At 45.0% G+C, this 19,353-nt stretch overlaps 4 protein-coding genes and 1 pseudogene across 4 annotated transcripts; 2 read left to right on the forward strand and 3 right to left on the reverse strand.

Annotated features, from left to right (window-relative positions):
• Positions 1 to 3,659: 3,659 nt before the first annotated feature.
• Positions 3,660 to 5,953, forward strand: LOC9639182 (annotated as a pseudogene).
• A 4,945-nt stretch (positions 5,954 to 10,898) lies between these two features.
• Positions 10,899 to 12,667, reverse strand: LOC9655748. Its single transcript, XM_002977476.2, has 6 exons — positions 11,740 to 12,667; positions 11,549 to 11,648; positions 11,386 to 11,487; positions 11,258 to 11,332; positions 11,138 to 11,207; positions 10,899 to 11,072 (listed from the first exon to the last, which is right to left on the reverse strand). The coding sequence occupies exons 1-6, from the start codon at positions 12,653 to 12,655 to the stop codon at positions 10,986 to 10,988; spliced, it is 1,350 nt and encodes a 449-aa protein (XP_002977522.2). The 5' UTR covers positions 12,656 to 12,667; the 3' UTR covers positions 10,899 to 10,985.
• An 11-nt stretch (positions 12,668 to 12,678) lies between these two features.
• LOC9655749 (bet1-like protein At4g14600) lies at positions 12,679 to 13,424 on the forward strand. Its single transcript, XM_002977313.2, has 5 exons — positions 12,679 to 12,735; positions 12,793 to 12,919; positions 12,970 to 13,026; positions 13,130 to 13,338; positions 13,394 to 13,424. Exons 1-4 carry the CDS (start codon positions 12,704 to 12,706, stop codon positions 13,286 to 13,288), a joined length of 375 nt encoding a protein of 124 aa, XP_002977359.2. The 5' UTR covers positions 12,679 to 12,703; the 3' UTR covers positions 13,289 to 13,338; positions 13,394 to 13,424.
• On the reverse strand, positions 13,333 to 15,791 carry LOC112349001 (protein bangles and beads-like). The gene is made up of 6 exons (XM_024682561.1): positions 15,757 to 15,791; positions 15,496 to 15,709; positions 15,360 to 15,441; positions 14,831 to 15,287; positions 13,725 to 14,777; positions 13,333 to 13,676 (listed from the first exon to the last, which is right to left on the reverse strand). Exons 4-6 carry the CDS (start codon positions 14,957 to 14,959, stop codon positions 13,422 to 13,424), a joined length of 1,437 nt encoding a protein of 478 aa, XP_024538329.1. The 5' UTR covers positions 14,960 to 15,287; positions 15,360 to 15,441; positions 15,496 to 15,709; positions 15,757 to 15,791; the 3' UTR covers positions 13,333 to 13,421.
• On the reverse strand, positions 15,040 to 16,266 carry LOC9639184 (U1 small nuclear ribonucleoprotein 70 kDa). Its single transcript, XM_024682261.1, has 5 exons — positions 16,210 to 16,266; positions 15,896 to 16,163; positions 15,658 to 15,709; positions 15,442 to 15,464; positions 15,040 to 15,287 (listed from the first exon to the last, which is right to left on the reverse strand). Exons 1-5 carry the CDS (start codon positions 16,264 to 16,266, stop codon positions 15,040 to 15,042), a joined length of 648 nt encoding a protein of 215 aa, XP_024538029.1.
• Positions 16,267 to 19,353: the final 3,087 nt, after the last annotated feature.

Below are 19,353 nucleotides of genomic sequence, written 5' to 3' on the forward strand. Positions count from 1 at the left end.
CGGTCGTTAGGAATCCCTGAAAGGAAAATAATAAATATAAGCTTGAAAACATTAAAAAAAAAACAAGAAATACCTTCACAGCCAACAAGAGCAAGGACTACATCACGTAAGAGTGCCTCCTCGGGAATTTACATCACAGCCAGCAAGCATGAAATCTACAACACACCCTAGATTAGGTCTTATGGCGTCGGGCAACAGCAAAAAGGGCACTTTGTTGCTATGGAATTATAGTCCGCCGCCTGAGCCCGTGATTCATCTGAATCAGCTTGCTGGGATCCTTGTGCCGCGCTGCTCGCCTGCCTATATGAGGCTGCCACTGTTGGAATTCATTTGTCCCGTTGACGATAGCTTTGTGGTGGTGGATTGGCCAGGATTCAAGACAGGTTTCCAAGCATGGTGGGCATCTCACTGCACTGATCCTGCGAAGGTGGAATCTGTAGCAGTGTACAGGCAGGAGTTGCAATACACATTTTCAAAGGACATTGAGATGGTTTTGCAAATTGTTATTTATCCTTTCCTCGCGAAAGGAGAAAGGTTTTTGAAACCTTTAATCGGGTATCAATTTCTAATTCTTTAGGTAAGTGATTGTTGATATGTGATAAACATCTAAACCTTTAAGTTTTCATTTTTGCTGGACAGTTGTTTCATTCAATGGGGTGGCTTACTTATCGCTACCAGTCTTGCTCATTAGTGTCACAAGCAAGGGCGACCAGAGCATGTACTCGTTCGCCAGGTTCTGGGCATATATGCTCCTCAACAGTGTTGCCTTTGGTGTGATGGCATTTGATGACGATCGGCTGGCATTGTGCATGCGAGACAGTATACAGCTCAGGGCTTATATTACTTCTCGAGAGGATGCAGCAACGCTGTTCAAGCTGGGGTATCTCATCAACCTTGCTAGGAACAACAATCCTGCACTCGCAGAAGCTCAAGAAGCTGCGATACTGTGGAAGCCAGTTCGTGTTTCTCGTCTGTATGAGCAGAAGCACTTGTTCATAGAGCTGGCCAAGAAGATGGGACTGACAGCCATAGCTACTACCGAGTTAGAGTGTTTGGACGTGAGCAGCTTGCAAGGGATGGTACGACTTCACTCTTCCTCATCCTGCGTGGTTCGAGCGGCTTGGAAGGGCAAGCAGGTGGTGCTCAAGATGAGGGACCTGTCCCTGTCCGATCGCTGGTCCGAGGTGCTGATCAAGACGATCTGGGAAGGGGAAGTTTACATGAGACTGAACTCTCTCCAAGGTCAGTGCATCCCAACGCTCTACTCCGTGGGCTTTCTGCACGGGGGGATGTTCTCCTTCCTCATGATGTCCGACGCTAGAGTTGGGGACATGCTGCTCCCGCATCCTACGTGCCCGCCAGAAGCTGCGCTAGCTGTAGCGCAGGGATGCAGGGAAGCTGTGAGTGATATGCATGGCATGGGGATTCTCCATGGGGACTTAGCGTTTAGCAACATGGCCGTCTCGCAGAGGCCCGGTGGAGGCTACGTTGGCATGCTGGTGGGATTCTCACAAGCCAGGTTTGCTGAAGAGAGTCTACTGGCCAAGGAGTGGCTTCATCTGGAGAGATTGCTCAATTTAGTACAAGTGATCCGTAGGAGTTAAGCGGTATGTACTGCTTTTAGCAGCGAGATGGCTATAATGTTTCCTTTCAATCTATTGCAAATCCCTCGATAAGTTATGGACACCAGTCTCTTAGTTGGAACATATTTCCCTTTCACTCTTTACTGTAGAACGCACGAGAAGAGTAGCATCGATTACCAGCGTCAAAAGATCTCTGAGGCAAGTACTTCACATTTTCCTGCAAAGGTCGATAGTTTCTCATAGTTTTCCCGTGGAAAGAAAGAAAGACTTGGAAGCGTTTCTTCGTAGACCCACCTCATCCAATGAAGGGACTCCGTCGACACGAACTTTACCATCCTAAAGCGATGAGCTTGGCAGCCCAATTCCCAACCGCAACCTGATCTCTCACAGAAGTAGCCATGGACGCCACAGGATAAAAATCTTTCCGTACCAATCAATGGCGAAACCACAAGAACAATTTCTGGCTTTGCAGAGAGATTCTCCAGCACCCGGTCATGCAAAACACAGTGACTCACCTGCTAGAACGGCCTCGATCGAGTACTCCTCTAAACCCAAATAGCTCGTCCCATGAGCAAAGAAAGAGTTGCTCGCCGAGCGATTCAAGCTCTGGACTTGGTCTCGCCCTTTTCTTCACCCTTGCTGACCGAAGTATTCCCGGTTATCGCACTACACCTTTTCGACCGGCGACTCCGGATTTCTCCTCGGTTCTTCATGAACACGCAGAATCCACACGAGCGCGCGGAATCTCTTTTCTGAAACCACGAAAACCTTCCCTCCAAGTTTTTAAAATCCAAGATCTGGCACGGTTCGATCCTGCGGCCTTGCGATTAAAATAATTTGCTAAACGTGTTGGTTTCGAACCTGCGACCTTGGCTTGTTTAGCACCAAGAAAATGCCGGCATGGCATCGCGTCCTGGAGTGAGCATGTGGCAGCCAGCACAAGGAACCCAACACAGATGTATGGACATAAGGGCTGGTAACATTCCATCTCATATTGAAAGGATCCTTGGAAATCAGTATGTAACTGCTGCAAAGATGTTACTACAGGTATAAAGTTGCTTTTCTATCAGAATAGCGATCTCCATAGATATACCCATGTAGGTTCGTGAAGCTACAAGCAGTGGAGCTTCCCTGGGGTGATATCGCGTCGAGCACCATAATAATAGCAGAATTTCTAGGGTAAAAATTGTTTTCAAAACTTCTCTCACTTGGTAAAGGGATATCCTTCTTCGAATCGTGGAGTGAAGCTGGCTCAAGTATATAGATTTTAGTAGACTTTGATTATGAATATCTGGGCGAGCGGGTATTCGCTGGGAGCGACTGGATCGGCAGCGGCGTCGGGGGCTTCTTCGGGTAGGGAATCGAACTCAGGAGAAACGGGTTTGCAGTTATAAATTGCCCAACACGGTTAATAGGCTGAATCCGGTTGGTCCTCCAATTCTTTGTTTGTTGGTCATAAAAAGCCAGAAATTCATGGTGCATAACCAGAATTGTGTTCTCGTAAACAATGCATATAGGTTCCTCACTACCAGGCCAAGGATAAGCACCTTCCTCCACAAATCCTTTAGTAGGATCCATCCTCAACAAGTAACAGTTTGAATTGTTTGCAGTTGCCACAAAGAAGGATTTTGCTGTCACCACAAAGATATCACCTGTGAAAATCACAAATCCAGCACCATTTATTCTAGGTCCACCATCAAATTGAGGATGGTTAAATGATGTCACTTGTCAGGATAAACTGCAATCTTCCATCTTTAGGGAATAACCTTCTACCCTTTTACAGTTAGATTGTTGTCCCTGACAATTGCAGGAGAGTAATATAAGCCAGACCAGCCAAGAGGCAGAGCAACCTTGTTCCACAATCCTGTTTTTCCTGAATCATATACATACATAACAGCTTTCATTATTATACAGATCCAGTAGCACTTTCCAGACAAGTCCACCCCCATTGCACACTCTGGTTCCCTTTCCAAGAAAAGTGCTGGGAGAATTTTCTAGAGAGGATTCCATACTATAAGATCTTTCCCTTTCATCCCAAGTAACAACCCACTGCTAGCATTTAGAACATCATGCTCCATGGCAACCCAGCTTGCTTCTTGTCCCACAAAGGGGTAAAGAAACCTTTGGCCATATACTCTAGACCCCAAACATGAGGAGGACTACGATTCAAGTGGTGTGTGTAGTGAAGAGCTGGTGTCTCTATGAGATCCTTCCATGCCTTGCACACGGCTCTCTGTAAAACAGCTGCTGGCAGGCGCTTGAGCACTCCTCAAGTGGTATTCTAGTTTATTTTAGTTACTAGTCTTAAGGGTTCTATAACGAAAAACCCTAAAGAAGGTTCAGCAGCGATGAAGGCCGCTACTCATCCGTCCATGACGCTGATCGAGAATGCGAGGTGCGCGAGGAGAGCGCCAGTAGCAGCGGCAAAGATCGCTCTCCACATTCCTGGAATTTGAGCCTGAAATTCTCAGCTGTGGAGAACCAGCAGCTCCGATTGCGCACTTACAAGCTATCCGAGCTGAGCGACAGCGATATGAAAGGCCTGGCAGCGCGTCCCAGGATTGATATCTCCTCCATTTTAAAAACAGTGAGGAAGAAACAGTGAGGGGTGGAACCAATTGTCGAAGATGTGAGATTTTCTGGCGATGAAGCGGTGATCAAGTAAGCATTCGTTTTTCCTCTCTTCTCTTTGCTCGTGCCTTTAATATCTTCCCGCTGGCGAGCTTTCCAGGTACACCAAGAAATTCGATGGAGTGGAGCTTGACAACATTGTCGAAAGGGTGTCCGACCTTCCAGATCCAAAGGTAAAACTTTTCGATCTATCTTTCTCCAAAGCCACAAAGAATGATCTCATTCACGTATTGGCAGCTCGATCCAGATGTCCAAGCTACATTTGATGTGGCCTTCGACAACATCTACAAATTCCATCTAGCACAGCGAAAGACTCAACAGCTTGAAGTAGAAACCATGCCCGTCAGTGCTCTATCCGAGTCTGGTAACTTGGAGCTTGTGTGATAAATGCTAACTCCTTGGCTGTTTTACCACCCAGGGAGTTAAATGCCGGCGAGTTGCGAGGAGTATCGACGCCGTCGGACTTTACGTCCCTGGTGGAACGGCTGTTCTTCCATCAACAGCGCTCATGCTAGCAGTGGTACGTCATGTCTTTCACTGATCTTTCTTAAAGCTGCAAGATTAATAGCCGGATGTGAGACGATTGTTCTTGCGACTCCACCAGTCGGACGGTTCAATATGTCCGGTACGTTTGTTTTCCTCGAAAAGTTGTCAAGCTTAGTGGAGCAAGCAGGAAGTTTTATATTGTGCTAAGAAAGCTGGAGCTACTCACATCCTAAAAGCTGGAGGAGCACAGGTACTCCACTCTTCATGCTCTTTTGTTACGTGTTCTCATCTTTGGAACTGTTTAGGCTGTAGCTGCCATGGCATGGGGCACTAATCCCTTTCCAAAAGTAAGAATTTGTTGTTGAAGCTTCCGTGATTGACATTCCATCTCCATATTGCCACAGGTCGACAAGATCCTAGGCCCTGGAAATGAGTATGTAACTGCTGCGAAGATGTTGCTGCAGGTACGAAGTTGCATATTTTTCCTTCTTAGTTTACCGTTTTTTCAAGCTTTTCTATCCTACAGAATAGCGAGTCTATGAATATGCCTGCTGGTCCCTCGGAAGTCCTTGTCATCGCGGATAGAAACGCGAATGCGATCCATGTAGCTGCGGATCTCTTATCCCAGGTTCGTCAAGCTTTAGCTTTGTTTTTTGCTTAGAAACGCTTTGTGTACTTACAGGCGGAGCACGGCCCGGGCAGCCAAGTGGTTCTCGTGGCTGTCGGCAGCGTCGACTTAGAGGCCATCGACGAGCAAGTTTACAAGCAGCGCCAGGAGCTTCCCCGGGGAGATATCGCGTCGGTCGCGCTGGGTCACAGCTTCATCGTCGTTGCTCCAGGCATGGCAGAGGTCAGTCAGTCAGTCCTTTACGCGATCGTAGAAAACTAGATAAGAGTTTTCATTCATTCCTTTGGTTCTTCCAGGCTTGCAAGTTCTCCAATGTCTACGCGCCGGAGCATCTCATTGTCAACGCCGAGGACGCTGAGGCTTGGCTGGATCACATAAAAAACGCAGGTTTGCATAGCACATTCTTCGCGATTGAGTGGAAGTCTTTCTCTTCGCAGGGTCTGTGTTCTTGGGAAGATGGACGCCCGAGAGCGTTGGCGACTACGCGAGTGGAACAAACCACGTCCTCCCGACGTACGGCTACGCTGCGGTGTGTCGCTGGACTCGTTCGTCTGGCGAAGATGGCCGAGGTCGAAGGCCTGGACGGCTGTGACGCTGCGCTTGGCGTGATCCATTCGATCTATACATCCATCGTCCTGCAAACAATCCTTTTGGCGCTAGGTTTTAGGGTTCTTGGAGGGGGCTATGTCGTTCCCACTGTTTAGTTTCCAGCCATCCTTCCCGTCCCCATTCGCAGCTAGCAGCACGCCATCGCCATTCGCTCCTCCAGCTGCGTCCTCGTCGCCATTTGCCAGTGCTCCATCGCCATTTGCGTCGACGCCGCCCGCGTCCTCGCCATTCTCTCCTGCGCCATCGTCTTCACCATTCCCGTCGATTCTGGGAAGCGCATCCACACAAGGCTTTAACTCGACGTCTTCGACTAACTCTACAAACACCATCTCTGTTCACAACACCCTCTATCGTTTTTCTTTCCTTTCTGTGATTCTGGTGTTCCAGGCACCAGAGGCTTGTTCGGACGAAGTTCGTGACTTCGGTTTCGCTAGCGTAAAACAGAGATAACTCACCGACGGTGCCACACCGGAAGAAGTCGAAGATAGAAATCTTATTTGGGCCGCGGTATACCATTGTCGAATTTTTGCTGGAGGTAACTTAAACTTTTGTGTGGACTTTGCGTGGTTGGCGATCTTTCGAAGATTTGCAAGCCTCGCGTGTGTTTCTTGTCGCAAGCTAGAGAAACCATGTCACCAAAGTTCATGAAATATTTTTCCTTTATACACTTTTTTTGTCTCTTCAATTTTTGTGGTCGATGATATGCCTGTCCGCGAGCACAGCATCCTTTCGGGTAACCAGCAAGTTCATTAGATAAGAGAAGAGAGGAGGCTGCTCTCCTTTTTTTCTTTACCTTTCCTGTGTGTCGATCAATCACTCCTTCCAGAGGCTTGATCTCTTTACGTAGCGGAGGTGGAAGTGGAAGTCCCAGCAACTTGGTGGTGGAGAAACTAGCTGGAATGGAAACGGAGCTTGGGTCGAACCGCACAGCCAATCTTCCCTGCTCCAAATCTTCCACCAAGCACGCGCTACCTCCTCCACCATCGGCGTTGTAAGCGAAATGTGGATACCAGGCAATCCCAAGCTTGCATCCACTGAGAGTTTCCAGCTTCACGGATTTGGCTGCGCTGCTCGCCGGGGATAGCTGCGCCGGAGAAGAAACACTGGCACCATCCGAGAGGCTCGACCGAGCTCGCAACGCCTCTCCCTTGTAGGTGGAGCTTAGATTCATCGCGGAGTTTTTCTTCACCGCAGGTCCAGTGTATAGAGCTCCAGCTCTTGTCGTGGATACGCTCCTCACGACGGGAAGTTCCAGTGGGGAGCACGGGAGCGGCCAGGGATTCGCCATGGATGAGAATGGGAGCTGCAAGCTCGTAGGCACTGCAGTCATCGACAAAGTGAGCGATGGGTTCCTCGATGCGTTTCTGGCGCTCCCGAGTGGCGCCTTGCTGAAATGTACGCACGGATATGATCTTAGAAAAACGTACCAGTTGGTCGAAAGCTTATATGGTGACGACTATCTGCTTCTCTTCCGGCTCTGGTATATCGTCTCGCTGCTGCTGCTGGTCCTCCTTTGCATGATCTGATGCTCCATCTCCGAGGTTCTTGTTCTGGAGAGCGACGAAATCCTGCTTCAGTTTGCTAATCTGCTCCAGAGCAGCCTCCAGCTTGTTCTCAATCTTTTGTTTGTTCTTCATCAGCGATTCTATCATTTCTTGGTTGTTGACCTCGATCTCCGACGCGCAGGAATGCCTTGCTGATGTCGGCACTGGCTTGTTGACGAACTCCACAACTTTGAGGTCACTTGGAAGAAAAGGACGCTGTTGTTGCTGTGGTCGTTGCATGGCTTCCTCCGTTTGTGGAGGCTGAAGTTTCCTGTAATAGCAGAGAAGTTATTGAGGCGCGAAAAGAAAGAGAGAAATGAAAAACTTACGACAGCTGAAGCTGGACGGGACGAGTTCCTTTCTGGGTGGCGAATCTTTCTTCGCGGGGCTTTACCGCTGATCAAGCGGCTCCAGAAGGTGCGTAGTCGAGATGCCTTTTCAATCTTGAAACCTGTTTGGAGCTGGAAGTATAGTGGCAAGTAAACACCAGAAAGTTTCAAGACTTGAAGTTACCAGATTGCTGTGCCGAAAGACGTGTCCACCATAAGTTATTAGAAAGTTCAGTCCACGATGCTAAGCGCTCACAATGCTAATTCCCTGACAATCCAGAGTCAAGCTTGCAAAACCAGAAAACATATCGTACATCGTTTGCCAAGGGCGAGTTTGGTGAAACAGTCATAATAACAGCCCACGTTTGGGTCGGGAGAGTTCCAATAATTTCTGCAAAGCCCAAAGTTTAGATGCGATTTGCCAAGAAAAATCTGCATTTACCTTTATCGCTGTATTCTCCTCCTACAATGTACCACCTGTGGCCAACAATTACACTCGCATGACCAGCACGAGGAACGACGTTGCCTCTCGGCTTCGTTGCAACCCATTCCATCTATAGATTTTGAAGATCAGAGCATGAAGAAACAGGACAACGGACTTACCGCACGTAGATCTAGCTAAGATAAGAAGTTCTTGATTTCCACCAAAAATCCACAGGTAACGCCCGCCGTAGCATGCAGCAGTATGACATTTCCTTGGACAAGGCTTTGAGCCACTGCATCAAGGAAACACAAGGGTCAGTGAGTGGTAGGAAGAGACAATGGAAAGCTGTACATGGTGCTGCAAGGAAGCCATGAAAACGTTTTGAGATCCAGATTGAATATCATTTCTCAGCTGGCCTCTGGCATCCTCGCCACCAAACATAATCGGCATGGAACCAACATGAACGATGCTGTGGCCGATGCGAGCCATCTGCAAGGTGATAAACCGTTAGTCATTCTGGACAAATGTTAAGGAGCACATACCGGTATTTCTCCACCCACGTCAAGCTTTCGTGTTTCCAGTTCAAAAGCAATGACTGCAGGTTTGAGCGCTTGGTTAAATTGTTTATAGAACTACTGCTAGCAAACCTTCCAAGATCTTCTTCATCGGTTCTAATGGCCTCCAAGAACAAGCAGCTTCTTCTCCCAGAACACCTGCAAAAAATGCTCGTAAAAACAAAAGGTATAGTTCGAGACTGACACTACCAAGCTATGGCCGGCACAATGAGGGCCAGGATACCCCAGTTCCGGAACCCATAAACTCCATTCCCTCCATTCACCCGTAACCGTATTTAGTTCCTGTTAAGTAGAGGATTAATTTGAGCAATAGAAACACTTGATTGGTACCTGGACGTCGTTTAACAAGCTCCAGAAAATGCCACCCACAACGAACATTCTTCGACCTACCATTGCCGCATGCTACAGAAAATACGCCAGAAAAACTAAGCAACAGCACAAGATAGAAAAATCACACCTTGGAACGACATATCGGTGACTGTCCTGTTACTTGAAGTTTGTACCATGAGTGCTCATATTTAATCATGTCAAGGGACTTGATAAACAGGTTTTCTTCGTCTAAGGCAGCATGGTGCTTCCGGTACTAGTAATTTGTAAGATCAGTATCAACTAAAAGAGGAAAAAAAAAATGAAAAGAAATGAGAGAGCACCTTATAGGTAAACCATGGTACGCAGTGCACTTGACTGTAGTGCTTGCATCGGCAGCTGCAGTGAGACGGAGTTGGACTGGCACCGCTGCTACCAGTGACAAACTGGCAAACACTATCATCACTTCTCCGTGGCAAGGCCCAAGGAGCTTCCGGGATGAGATCCAAGGGACTGCCCGGTGCACCATAATACAGATCAGTGTTGCTCATAGCTGCGGGTGATGAATCTTGCAGCTTGATACTGCTTCAAATGAAAACCAATGCCAGGCACGTGATGTATTTGAATGGAGACAGTTTCTGACGACGTCCACAAGGCTGGAAAAATGAACGGCCGGTGAGCCTTTCAAAGCATTTCAATGTGCTGATCCTAACCAATTTAGAAATATTACATATGTCAATCGAAAATTTTTAAAATAAAGAAAATATATAAAATATCAAAGAAAATTAACTGTTACTGTATAATATTGCAAATTATTATATAATTTTTAAGATTTTTCCTTAATAAGAACAGATAAATACTTTGTAAAAGAAATTACTTTATAATCAAGAATGAAAAATATTTATCATAAGATTTTTTATTTCTCACACAAGTGTTATATGTCTTAAGAAACAGAGAATATATTTAATTTATATAATTATTTAATAAAGCTACTTTTTAATAAAAGAAACTAGATACTCACAATACCTCTATAATATTTTCTCAAAAATATTATTTTAGTTTATTTTGCTATTTACAGTTTCAAAATTAAATCTTTGTTTCAAAATTTTAAACATTTTAATATTCATGGTTATCAAAGGAAACATTACTTCTTCTTGAAATTATTTTTTATTTACCCTTTGTTCATCATATTGAAAAAGCTAATTATTTTTGCAAATAAAATTATTTTCATGAAATAAAAAATAGCATTAATTATTTTTCTGTTTTATTTTGCAGATCAGCACTTCCAAGTGTGATATACTTGAAAATTAGTCATATATTAAAACATGGGACATTTGGTATCTTTTTCTTTTTATTAAGCTTTGTTATGCTTGCAATTTTTAATTTCAGAATTTCAAACTTCCAAGTATATTGAATTTTTTAAGACTTTGTATTTGAACTTTAGCAGGTAATACTTTCCCTTGTTTTTTGATAAACATAATTTATTTTTGCATAACTGATTACAATTTTAGGATTTACCACAATTTTTGAAGTGTTGTCATTTTTTTAATGTTATACTCCTTTTTAAAACATTTTTTATAAATTTTTGATTTGTAAATTTTAAGAAAATTTTGTATTACATATAAAATATTTTACAAATATTGTCATCACCCTTGCTTTTATAGTTACTTATATATTTCTAGTCAATTTTAACTATATTTAATCAACTCTTTTACTATCAATTTTACTAAATTTTATATATAGATTTTATATAAAGTTTTTCTAAAGTAATTAGATTTTTAAATTTTAGTTTGAAAGAGTTTTTAGTTTGTGTTTTTAAAGTAAATTATTTTACTTGAACATTTGTTTAATCTTAAATATTCAATTAAGATTAACCACTCACATCTTGCTCAAAATTGAGTTTTGCTAAATCCACCCAAGTCTGCCAAGCACTAGGCTCAAACAAAACAAAATGGATCTACAAAAACGAAAACAGGAAAGTTCAAGCAAGATAGAAGGAGAACAAAATAAAGGATCACTCACCTCTGAAAAGCCCTCAGAATTTTCTTTGATGGTATTCAACGAGATCTTGGCAGCGTCGTCCAATGGATATCTGCATAACATTCATTCAATCATCGAGGATTTAAACAAGGAAGCTTTTACCCGTAGATCCCACAGGAGATGGCCGGGAATGCGATGTACTTGACGCCCTTCTCCCTTGCAAGCTTTATCGAGTTCCTGAGCAAAAAAAACAGCAAAGCTTCATTATTCTTTTTTCTTTTCTCACTTACCTGTAAGCACTTGCAAGATAAGAAGCACAGTCATCTTTCACTTCCTTGTCATAAACCGGGCCTACGGTGTGGATAATCCGCCGCACAGGCAGCTGGAAGCCCCTGGAAAAAAACTTCAATCAAGAACAAAATGAAAAAGAGGAGTACCAAGAAGAAAACTTACGGTGTCTCCACGGCCATTCCAACGCCACAACGAACACCACCGTGGCTAGGCAAGTCCCTACAAGCACGGAGTAGCTCTCCTCCAGCGGCACGATGGATCGCTGCAAGAAAAGAAAGAAAGAACTGTCTTACGATCGATCAAACACTAAAGCTTTGGAAGAAAAGAAAAAAAGGAAAAGAAACCTTACGAACCTCCGTCCACTCCACCGCCTCCCATCATTAGCTCGTTGGCCGCATTCACGATGGCATCCGACTCTCCATCAATCTTCCACTTTGTGATATCCCCTCGCTGGAGGACGAGCTTGCATTCTCCGGAAGGGAGCTTGAACTTGAGCACCTGGGGAAGGAGATCCGGCTGCGAAGAGCTGGAGAAGGACCTCATGGCTGCCTTGGAGCGTTTAGTAGTCGCCACCCCTTCACCACTAGAGAGGAAGCCACGCTTCCCACATGAAAAGGAAAGCCCCATTGTGGACGTGGACAAAGAGTTTTTAACTATTTGTTCTTCCTCGCTTTGGTAGCGTTTTCTCGCTAGCCGAGCAGTGAGAAGAAGATCTCCTCCTCCTCCTCCTCCTCCTCCTTCTTCATAGTTTTTCACCGATCTAGCCGTCCTTCGCTCGAGGAGGTGATGATCCACGCTGCCAAACTGGAGCTCCTCCAGGCTTGCTGGAAGAAGAGAGGGAGCAAGCTGCTGGATCATGCCATCTTGCTGAGATTTTTCCAGGCTTTTGGCCTGGATGGAGACCATTTCCATGGTGCCAAACTGGAAAACGTCAAAGCTGCCGAACTGGAACTTCCAGTTTGCGAGAAGAGGCTCGCCGCGCTTGTCCCGATCGTGCCGGGTGATTGCCGCTGCCACTCTGTGTGAATCCCGGCGCTGGAAAGAGCTGCTGTGGATGTGGATCCATTCTTGCGCGGCATTGATCGCGGCCACGTCCATTGGAGCAGCAAAATGCCTGGAAGATCGAAGAGGAGGATTCTTTTCGCTCACCAGAGATCTTGAATCGCCGCGGCTGGAGATACTCCTGGAAATGTGGGGTGACCTCGAGAATCTAGCAACAGACCCCAAAAATAATTTCCAGCGCCTCATCGTCTCATCCAACACCAACATTCCCTCCCCTGTTCTAGGGCAAAAGGGTTAGGGTTCTTCGCGACAACGATGGCGTTTAGCGGGAGCGCTAGCAATTCCAGGTGATTCTCTCTCGCTCTCTCTCGCTCTCTCCTCATTGTCTAGATCCGATCGTCCAGGCAGAGGCAGAGCTCCAATCGGCTGCCACAGCGGGAGGAACACGTCCAGCTCCGGATCGATCCCGTCCACGGCGATCTCGACGATCACGTCCAGGATCTCCACCAGCGAGTGGTCCTCTTGAAGAATGTAAGGGTTTGGATCAATCAAGAGAAGATTCTCACGACCGATCTCCACAGGTTGCGAAGGAAATCGAGCAGGAAACGAAGTACCAAAATGACCTTCTCAATCAGCTGGTATAATCGTTTGATCTATCATAGCTCTCTCTTTTCTTCGATGATATCTTCTTTTTTATTTGGCTCTTATCTTTCTTCCTTTTTTCGTTCTTCATTCTCCTAGGAAGAAACGATGGCCAAGGCTGGTGCTGGGCTCAAGAACAGCATGAACAGACTATCCAGAGCGATGGCACAACATAGCTCCAACCACGTCCTCCACGTCGTCATGTTTGCTCTGGTTTGCTTCTTCTTTGTATACCTCTGGTCTCGATTTTCCAGATAGTAACAACTGATCTTCTTCTTTGCAATCGATCGATCACATCTTGCTTTGAGGTAAAGGAAGGTCTTTCCATTCCAAGAAATTTTCTAAAGATGTTACAACACACAGGTTATAAATCCAAAGACTTATAGCTGCTCTAGTGCCGCTCCACCACTGCTCCCAAGCTGTCCGTGACGAAGAACCTCAGCGTCCTGGGGTTGACAACCTCCAGCGTGCACAGATCCCCGATCCTCATCTTGTAGTGCTTGACGATGGCCGACCAGCCCTGTGTGAGCATCCGCTTCCTCGCCACAATCCACCTCATTTCCCATTCTTTGCCGGCTCTGTCAACCAGCTTCACCATGCACGTCTGTGGCGGAAGCCACCGCAACGCAAACGCCTTCTCGATCGTCTGGAGGAACCAAAGTCAGGCAAAGGAGACGAAAAGAGCGACTCTTACCAGTCGAGAGTAGGGAGCGACGTTGGTCGTCCGGATGGGAATGGTTATCCTCGGCAGTGGAGTTGTAGCAGCAGCAGCAGCAGCAGCAGCAGCAGCAGCAGCAGCAGCAGCAGTAGCAGCAGCAGCAGCAGCAGTAGCAGCGGTAGCATCAGACGCAGCAGCAATTTGAGGCTTGGTCTCCAAAACGTTCACTGGATTCTCCGGCTCGGCAACAGGAGTATCGGGTGCCGTGACAGCAGGATTCTCCACCACGCCAGTGTTATTCGTAACGTCCGGCTCCGGTGTAGCAGTGTTGGCAGCAGCAGCCGCCTCGATGGCGGAGACAGAAATAAAGACCTTGAAGTTCTTCCTCTCGGTTTTCAGCACCAGGTGTATTCCTGCTTCCTCCGCGGCACCTTGTCCTCCAGACATATCGATCTCTAGCGGGTCCTGTGCTGTTCCCAGTGACTGCCTTCGCTCTGCTCTTTCCGGGGTTACCATCTCGCTGGCTGGTGTTACTGGTGTTGCTGCTGCTACCGGTGCAGCATGAACTTCATCATCCTCCAACCGAGCAGCTTTCCTTGGAGGACCATGCTGGAGCTCTTGCTCCTGGGCAGTCCTCTTCCTCAGTTCAAACTGATCTTCCGACTCTGGAGCTGGAGAAGTGGCAGTCGCAGGTGCAGTAGCAGCAGCAGCTGCAGCAGTCGGATCTTCCACAAACTTTGAGGCTACAGTTTCTTCTTCCACGCCCGGCATCACGGTCTCTGCAACAGCCGACTCCACCTCCGGCTGCTCCTGCTTCACCTTGACATTCCGCCTGGCATCCGAGTCCTCCCCCGCCCGCGTTATCTTCACCGAGAAGAGGCTGGGACTGAGCATGGTGAACATCACCTGGTCGTCGATCTCGAGCTCGTTGTCCCTCGCAAAAGCAGTCCACCCGGGCCCCCGAAACGCATACGTGGAGCTCTTCAGCACCGCAACCTTCACCACCCATTTCTTGTGGGAGTTGATCTTGAGCACCGCTTCGCTGGCCAGCTTGCCGCGCTGCTCGTCGTGAAACTCCTTTGGAATAGGCTGTGGCGCGGCATCACAAGTTAGTTCGTCTTCTAGAGATCGAGAGAGCTTACCAGGCATCCCGGGTAGTCCTTTGATACCGCTACTCGAGTGATCGTCTTTGTGAAACACGGCAGTGTGCCGATCTTGGAACCCATCTCACTCTCCCAGTCTCTAAGTCTCTCCGAGTCCCACAGGACCATTACCCTTCCTCGGCTCACTCTAAAAACCTAACAGCAAAAAGGAAGTCTCTACTCTACCTCTCACCTCCCTGTTTCCTAGCTTAACTATCGGAACCACGACCTCTTTTCTCGCCCCTTCTCTTTTCTCTAGCAGCCTCTTCCTCCCTCCGTCTATAATCACCTCGATATCGTCCTCGCTGTGGAGTGGCCTCCGGCTGCGAGCTTCGAGCGTTTCCCAGTCCACCACCGAGTCTCTTTGGAAGCCAGTCCTTGACCGTCCTGCCTCTCTCAACGTCTACGAGAATTCGGCGGTTGTCAATCTTGGTTCCATCAGCGTGCTTGTAAGCATCTGCAATGAAGGGAAAAAGAAAAGAAAACGTTTAGCTTGCTGTGTTGTGCGCGAAGAGAAAACGAAACCCACTTTTCATGTCTTGGCTGTGGTAGAATTCCACGAAGGCGTATCCGCGGGGCTTGTCAGTGTGCTTATCGTGGACAAGGCGTACCTAAGGAAAGAATCTTAGAGACACTGCGAAGGAGAAAAGAAAGAAAAGACTCACCTGGCTAGCTATAGAGAGAGACAAGAGACCTCATTTGAGAAGCATGAACTGGACTGAGACACACCATCTTTAGGACCAAAGGCAAAAAAAATAAAAAATTCATGCACTTACCACCATGCTCGCACTCAAGCCATGGTACTTACCCTTTTAACCGGACCATACCGTTCGAATTCACGCTGTAGCCGGTGCTCGGTTGTGTCGTAGCTCTGGAAAGCTAAATGGTAAAACGGATATGACAAAAAAAACGATGAGAAAACTTACAAGCTTGCCGATGAAAAGCGTCTTGTATGGATCACCTCGAGCATTGGGATCGGAACGAGGATCATCTGGAAAGATCACGAGTGATGGTACCGAAAGGAAAAAAGAAAAAGGAAGAAAGAAAGAACGCAAGTGAACTTACACTTTGGAATCTCTTCGGCCAATTTCTCCTTTCCCTTCTCCAAGCGAGCGGCATTCACTCTCGCCCTTCTTTCGGCGGTGGTCTCCACTTTCGCCTGGGATTCCTGATCATCGATCGATAGGTTCTCAAAACAGCTGACGAATTGCGCGATGCCAGTGTAGGGAGGCAATTCTTTCTTCTCGATCGGCTCCTTGTACTCCACCGGGGGCGGAGGATCGAACAGCCGCAGCAAATTTGGGGTTAATCCAGTCGGATGACTCTTGGCCAGCTGAAAAGGAGATCAAATCAAAGAGCGTAAAAAAGATAGAACTTACCTGCTTCAAATGCTTCACATGTGGCGAGTCCTCTTTCCTCTGCCTGGGCTTGCCCATTGCTCTAGAACACGACGAACCCTAAATATCAGAGCGTTTTAGAAGGCGCTCCAACGGCTACGATGATTTTCCTACTCAACGGCCACGATGCCCTCATACATTGTAAGAGAGGCAAGTCCGTGAATAGCTAGAAAAATAAAAAAAAGTAGAAAGAGAACCTCCTTAGATCAAACTCTTGCATCCTCCTCAAGGCGATATCTTATGTTCGTTTCGTGGCTGCCAAGTGGAGAGCCTGTACGGCACATCAAACCATATCCACTACCAAGTTTTTAGGTTCAGACATTGAACGCTAATGTCAAATGTTTGAAAGTTGTTTTTCATTTTCTTTCTTCATTTGATCTAGATCTTGGGTTAGTAGATCTTATCATACCTTACAGCTTGATCACGAAGTTGCAAAATTTAACTTTTGGATGCAATCAATTTTATTTTAGTGCCATATGCAACATTAGTGCAAGCTCACAAATTCATCTTTTCTTGATAGATCTTAACTGAATTGCTCTGCTGAGTGTTTGCATGAGAACTTTAGAGTGATGTTTTGCAATTTCCTCCCACATTAGTTTATTTTGAGTGGGGAAGAGGTTTCTAGAGCTTCTTGCAGATAAACCTAAAGAAAAGTTAAATAAGTGATGGCCACATTTGTCTGCTCTCAGCAGAGACGAACAACATGTGTTTTCTGAAACAAGTGAGTGTTTAATAAACTCACTCCCAAAATACAATTGCTTACTCGTGGACGAACGCTATGGATTTGTACACTACAGAGCAGAAAAGAAATTTAACATAAGATGAAACGACAGTGTAGATCAGAGCTAACAACCAGTCCCGCAACATAGTCTTCCACACAGCAAACATAGCCCGGTATTGTTTTGCAACGCAATCAGTAGTATCTACATAGAAAAAAGGAAACATAGGACGGTCTTATGGAACAAGTAAAGAAAGACTTTGAAGGACAGTAGAGTCATCAGTTGGAAAGCCACTGCTCCCACAGCTCTTAGAACAATGGAGAAGCTTTGTGAGCCTGTTTCACGCTGAAGACTGTGGCACCACTTGAAAACGACTGCCACCTCCAAGGTATCATGAAATCTAGAATGCAAATGCCCTTACTATATGCATGTCCTTTTCCTCTCCCCTCACAAAGTGCCACATGGCATGCTAGGCACCATCCAATAAAAATGTCCCATTAACAAACCGAACCAATGGAAATTCAAGTGTTGAAGCCACAGAACCCTTTGTTATCACATCTGGATCAGAGTTTAGAGAATGTAGCAGAATAGAATTGAAGAGATAGTCAATGAGGTAAAATATTACTCTAAACATATTGGATTATACAGCTAGAAGGTGCAGTGTTGTACTGAGTGGTTGCTGGATTTGCCATTGCAAACAAATCAATTAAGCTTAACTTAATTTTTTTATCTCACAGTTTTCACTTTTGCCCTAAAGAATTGGAGTCAGAAGTTTATTTAGTATTTGTGTTGAGATCAGTGTATTTCTCTGGGAAGATACCCTCCACTCCCGTAGAACAACCATTACAGTAGTGCATATGGTAGCACCCACTGTAGTAGGTGCTACTGCCCACCATATATTTGCAAAATACAATGTTCTCTCCTTTTGCTCTATGAAAAGTAGATTAGTATATAGATTTTTTTAGAGAAAAACCTTGAGTTTTACCTCTTTTGAAGTGATTAATTAGTTTTTTTATGTCACAAGGCTTTTTAATTTGAATGATTGAGCTGATTGTGATCTTGACTATAGATGAATATGGAATGAGGGCAACTTGTGAACATATAATATTATATGAGGTGGAAATAGGCCGATTTGATGCTAAGTGAAGTTATTTTTGTATATTAAAAAGAAGCTCATCTTTTATTATATGTAGGATATCATATTTCAAATTGAAGACAATAGTTTAATAGTTTTGCACTCTATTAAGATTATATTGAGTTGCAATTATTAGGTTGGTTGGTATTGTTATTTTGAGTGATAATGAATTTTTCTTAAACTTTGATTTTTTATGTCATTTTTTTTATTAGTGTTTTAGCTTCACATTAGATCTTGAAAATGGTTGAATAAGAGTGTTAATGCAATATAGATATCTGAAGATATAGTCGTCAAGATCAAGCCTTGGATGTTCATTTTATATTTTTATGGATGTTAGTGTTAAATTTGGAGATATGGCCATAATATTCAATGCTTAAGCATGCTATTGGGTCATAGAATTTGTATTACTTTTTTAAGGTATATTTTCCATTAAATGTATTGATAGTGATTGTAACTTGTAGAAAACTTATAGTCTTTTCATGTGGTTTGGTTGTGATCCTCTCTTCTTTCACCTCTAAGTATTCTAGCATGTAAACTTGTTTTATATTTTCTGACCTTCTTGGGCTAAAGGTCCATTGATAACAAACAGTCACCTATATATCTTGAGATTTGTATAGATACATGCTATTGCATTTGTTAGCCATCGAAACATTCATTTATATGCTATTGCATTTGTTAGCCATCGAAACATTCATTTATATGATTTATATGTGTCCATGAAATATGGGAATGTATTCTTTTCAATATGATCCTATTGTGGGAGTAATGTTATGATTTTATTGCTTAAAGTGGATCATAAAACCTCAATGTCTCCTCCTGAAGGAGAGTTGAAACCCCACCATGAGCAAATACTTCATATTAGTTCCTCCCATTTTCTACAAATTTCTATAACCACAACAATTGTTTTTAGTTGGGCATGTATTGCCCAAATACAGCCGCTTAAACAAGTACCCCAGGTGGAATATGGTTAAAGCTGCAACGAATTTTGGTTGCCATTTTTCTAGAATGAATAATGCCGATATCCATGGTAAGGACATGGTTGAATTCGTCATTAATAAAGTATGTGAGCCAGGGAACTTTTAGGCATCTACATACAATTTCTAAGTTAGAAAATTGGAAGTCGGTGAAGAACTCTGGTAAGAGCTTTGATATTTCCGAAAAATTCCATATTTGTGAAATAAATATGGTCAAGGATTTGTTATCCGGACGTAAGTCTAAAGGTCAGCTTTTGGTTCGCATGTATTGCCAGCTTATTACTTTTTGGAGAAAAGG

This window comes from Selaginella moellendorffii, unplaced genomic scaffold (assembly GCF_000143415.4).
Source record: "Selaginella moellendorffii unplaced genomic scaffold, v1.0 SELMOscaffold_34, whole genome shotgun sequence".
NCBI lineage: Eukaryota > Viridiplantae > Streptophyta > Lycopodiopsida > Selaginellales > Selaginellaceae > Selaginella > Selaginella moellendorffii.

What these genes read in the sequence shown, in the direction of transcription:
- LOC9655748 (XM_002977476.2), bottom strand. Translation starts at nt 12,655, where the DNA reads ATGTTGGTGTTGGATGAGACGATGAGGCGCTGGAAATTATTTTTGGGG. An exon ending in GGAATGGCCGTGGAGACACC is followed by an intron (nt 11,488 to 11,548) that starts GTAAGTTTTCTT and finishes GTTTTTTTCCAG; the next exon opens with GGGCTTCCAGCTGCCTGTGC. An exon ending in ATTCTGAGGGCTTTTCAGAG is followed by an intron (nt 11,073 to 11,137) that starts GTGAGTGATCCT and finishes TCGTTTTTGTAG; the next exon opens with ATCCATTTTGTTTTGTTTGA.
- LOC9655749 (XM_002977313.2), top strand. Translation starts at nt 12,704, where the DNA reads ATGGCGTTTAGCGGGAGCGCTAGCAATTCCAG. An exon ending in GGGAGCGCTAGCAATTCCAG is followed by an intron (nt 12,736 to 12,792) that starts GTGATTCTCTCT and finishes CCGATCGTCCAG; the next exon opens with GCAGAGGCAGAGCTCCAATC. An exon ending in GAGTGGTCCTCTTGAAGAAT is followed by an intron (nt 12,920 to 12,969) that starts GTAAGGGTTTGG and finishes CGATCTCCACAG; the next exon opens with GTTGCGAAGGAAATCGAGCA.
- LOC112349001 (XM_024682561.1), bottom strand. Translation starts at nt 14,959, where the DNA reads ATGGTCCTGTGGGACTCGGAGAGACTTAGAGACTGGGAGAGTGAGATG. An exon ending in AGGACTACCCGGGATGCCTG is followed by an intron (nt 14,778 to 14,830) that starts GTAAGCTCTCTC and finishes GCCGCGCCACAG; the next exon opens with CCTATTCCAAAGGAGTTTCA. An exon ending in TCGCTCCCTACTCTCGACTG is followed by an intron (nt 13,677 to 13,724) that starts GTAAGAGTCGCT and finishes TGGTTCCTCCAG; the next exon opens with ACGATCGAGAAGGCGTTTGC.
- LOC9639184 (XM_024682261.1), bottom strand. Translation starts at nt 16,266, where the DNA reads ATGGGCAAGCCCAGGCAGAGGAAAGAGGACTCGCCACATGTGAAGCAT. An exon ending in GGCCGAAGAGATTCCAAAGT is followed by an intron (nt 15,710 to 15,895) that starts GTAAGTTCACTT and finishes TTTACCATTTAG; the next exon opens with CTTTCCAGAGCTACGACACA. An exon ending in CTCTAAGATTCTTTCCTTAG is followed by an intron (nt 15,288 to 15,441) that starts GTACGCCTTGTC and finishes CCTTCATTGCAG; the next exon opens with ATGCTTACAAGCACGCTGAT.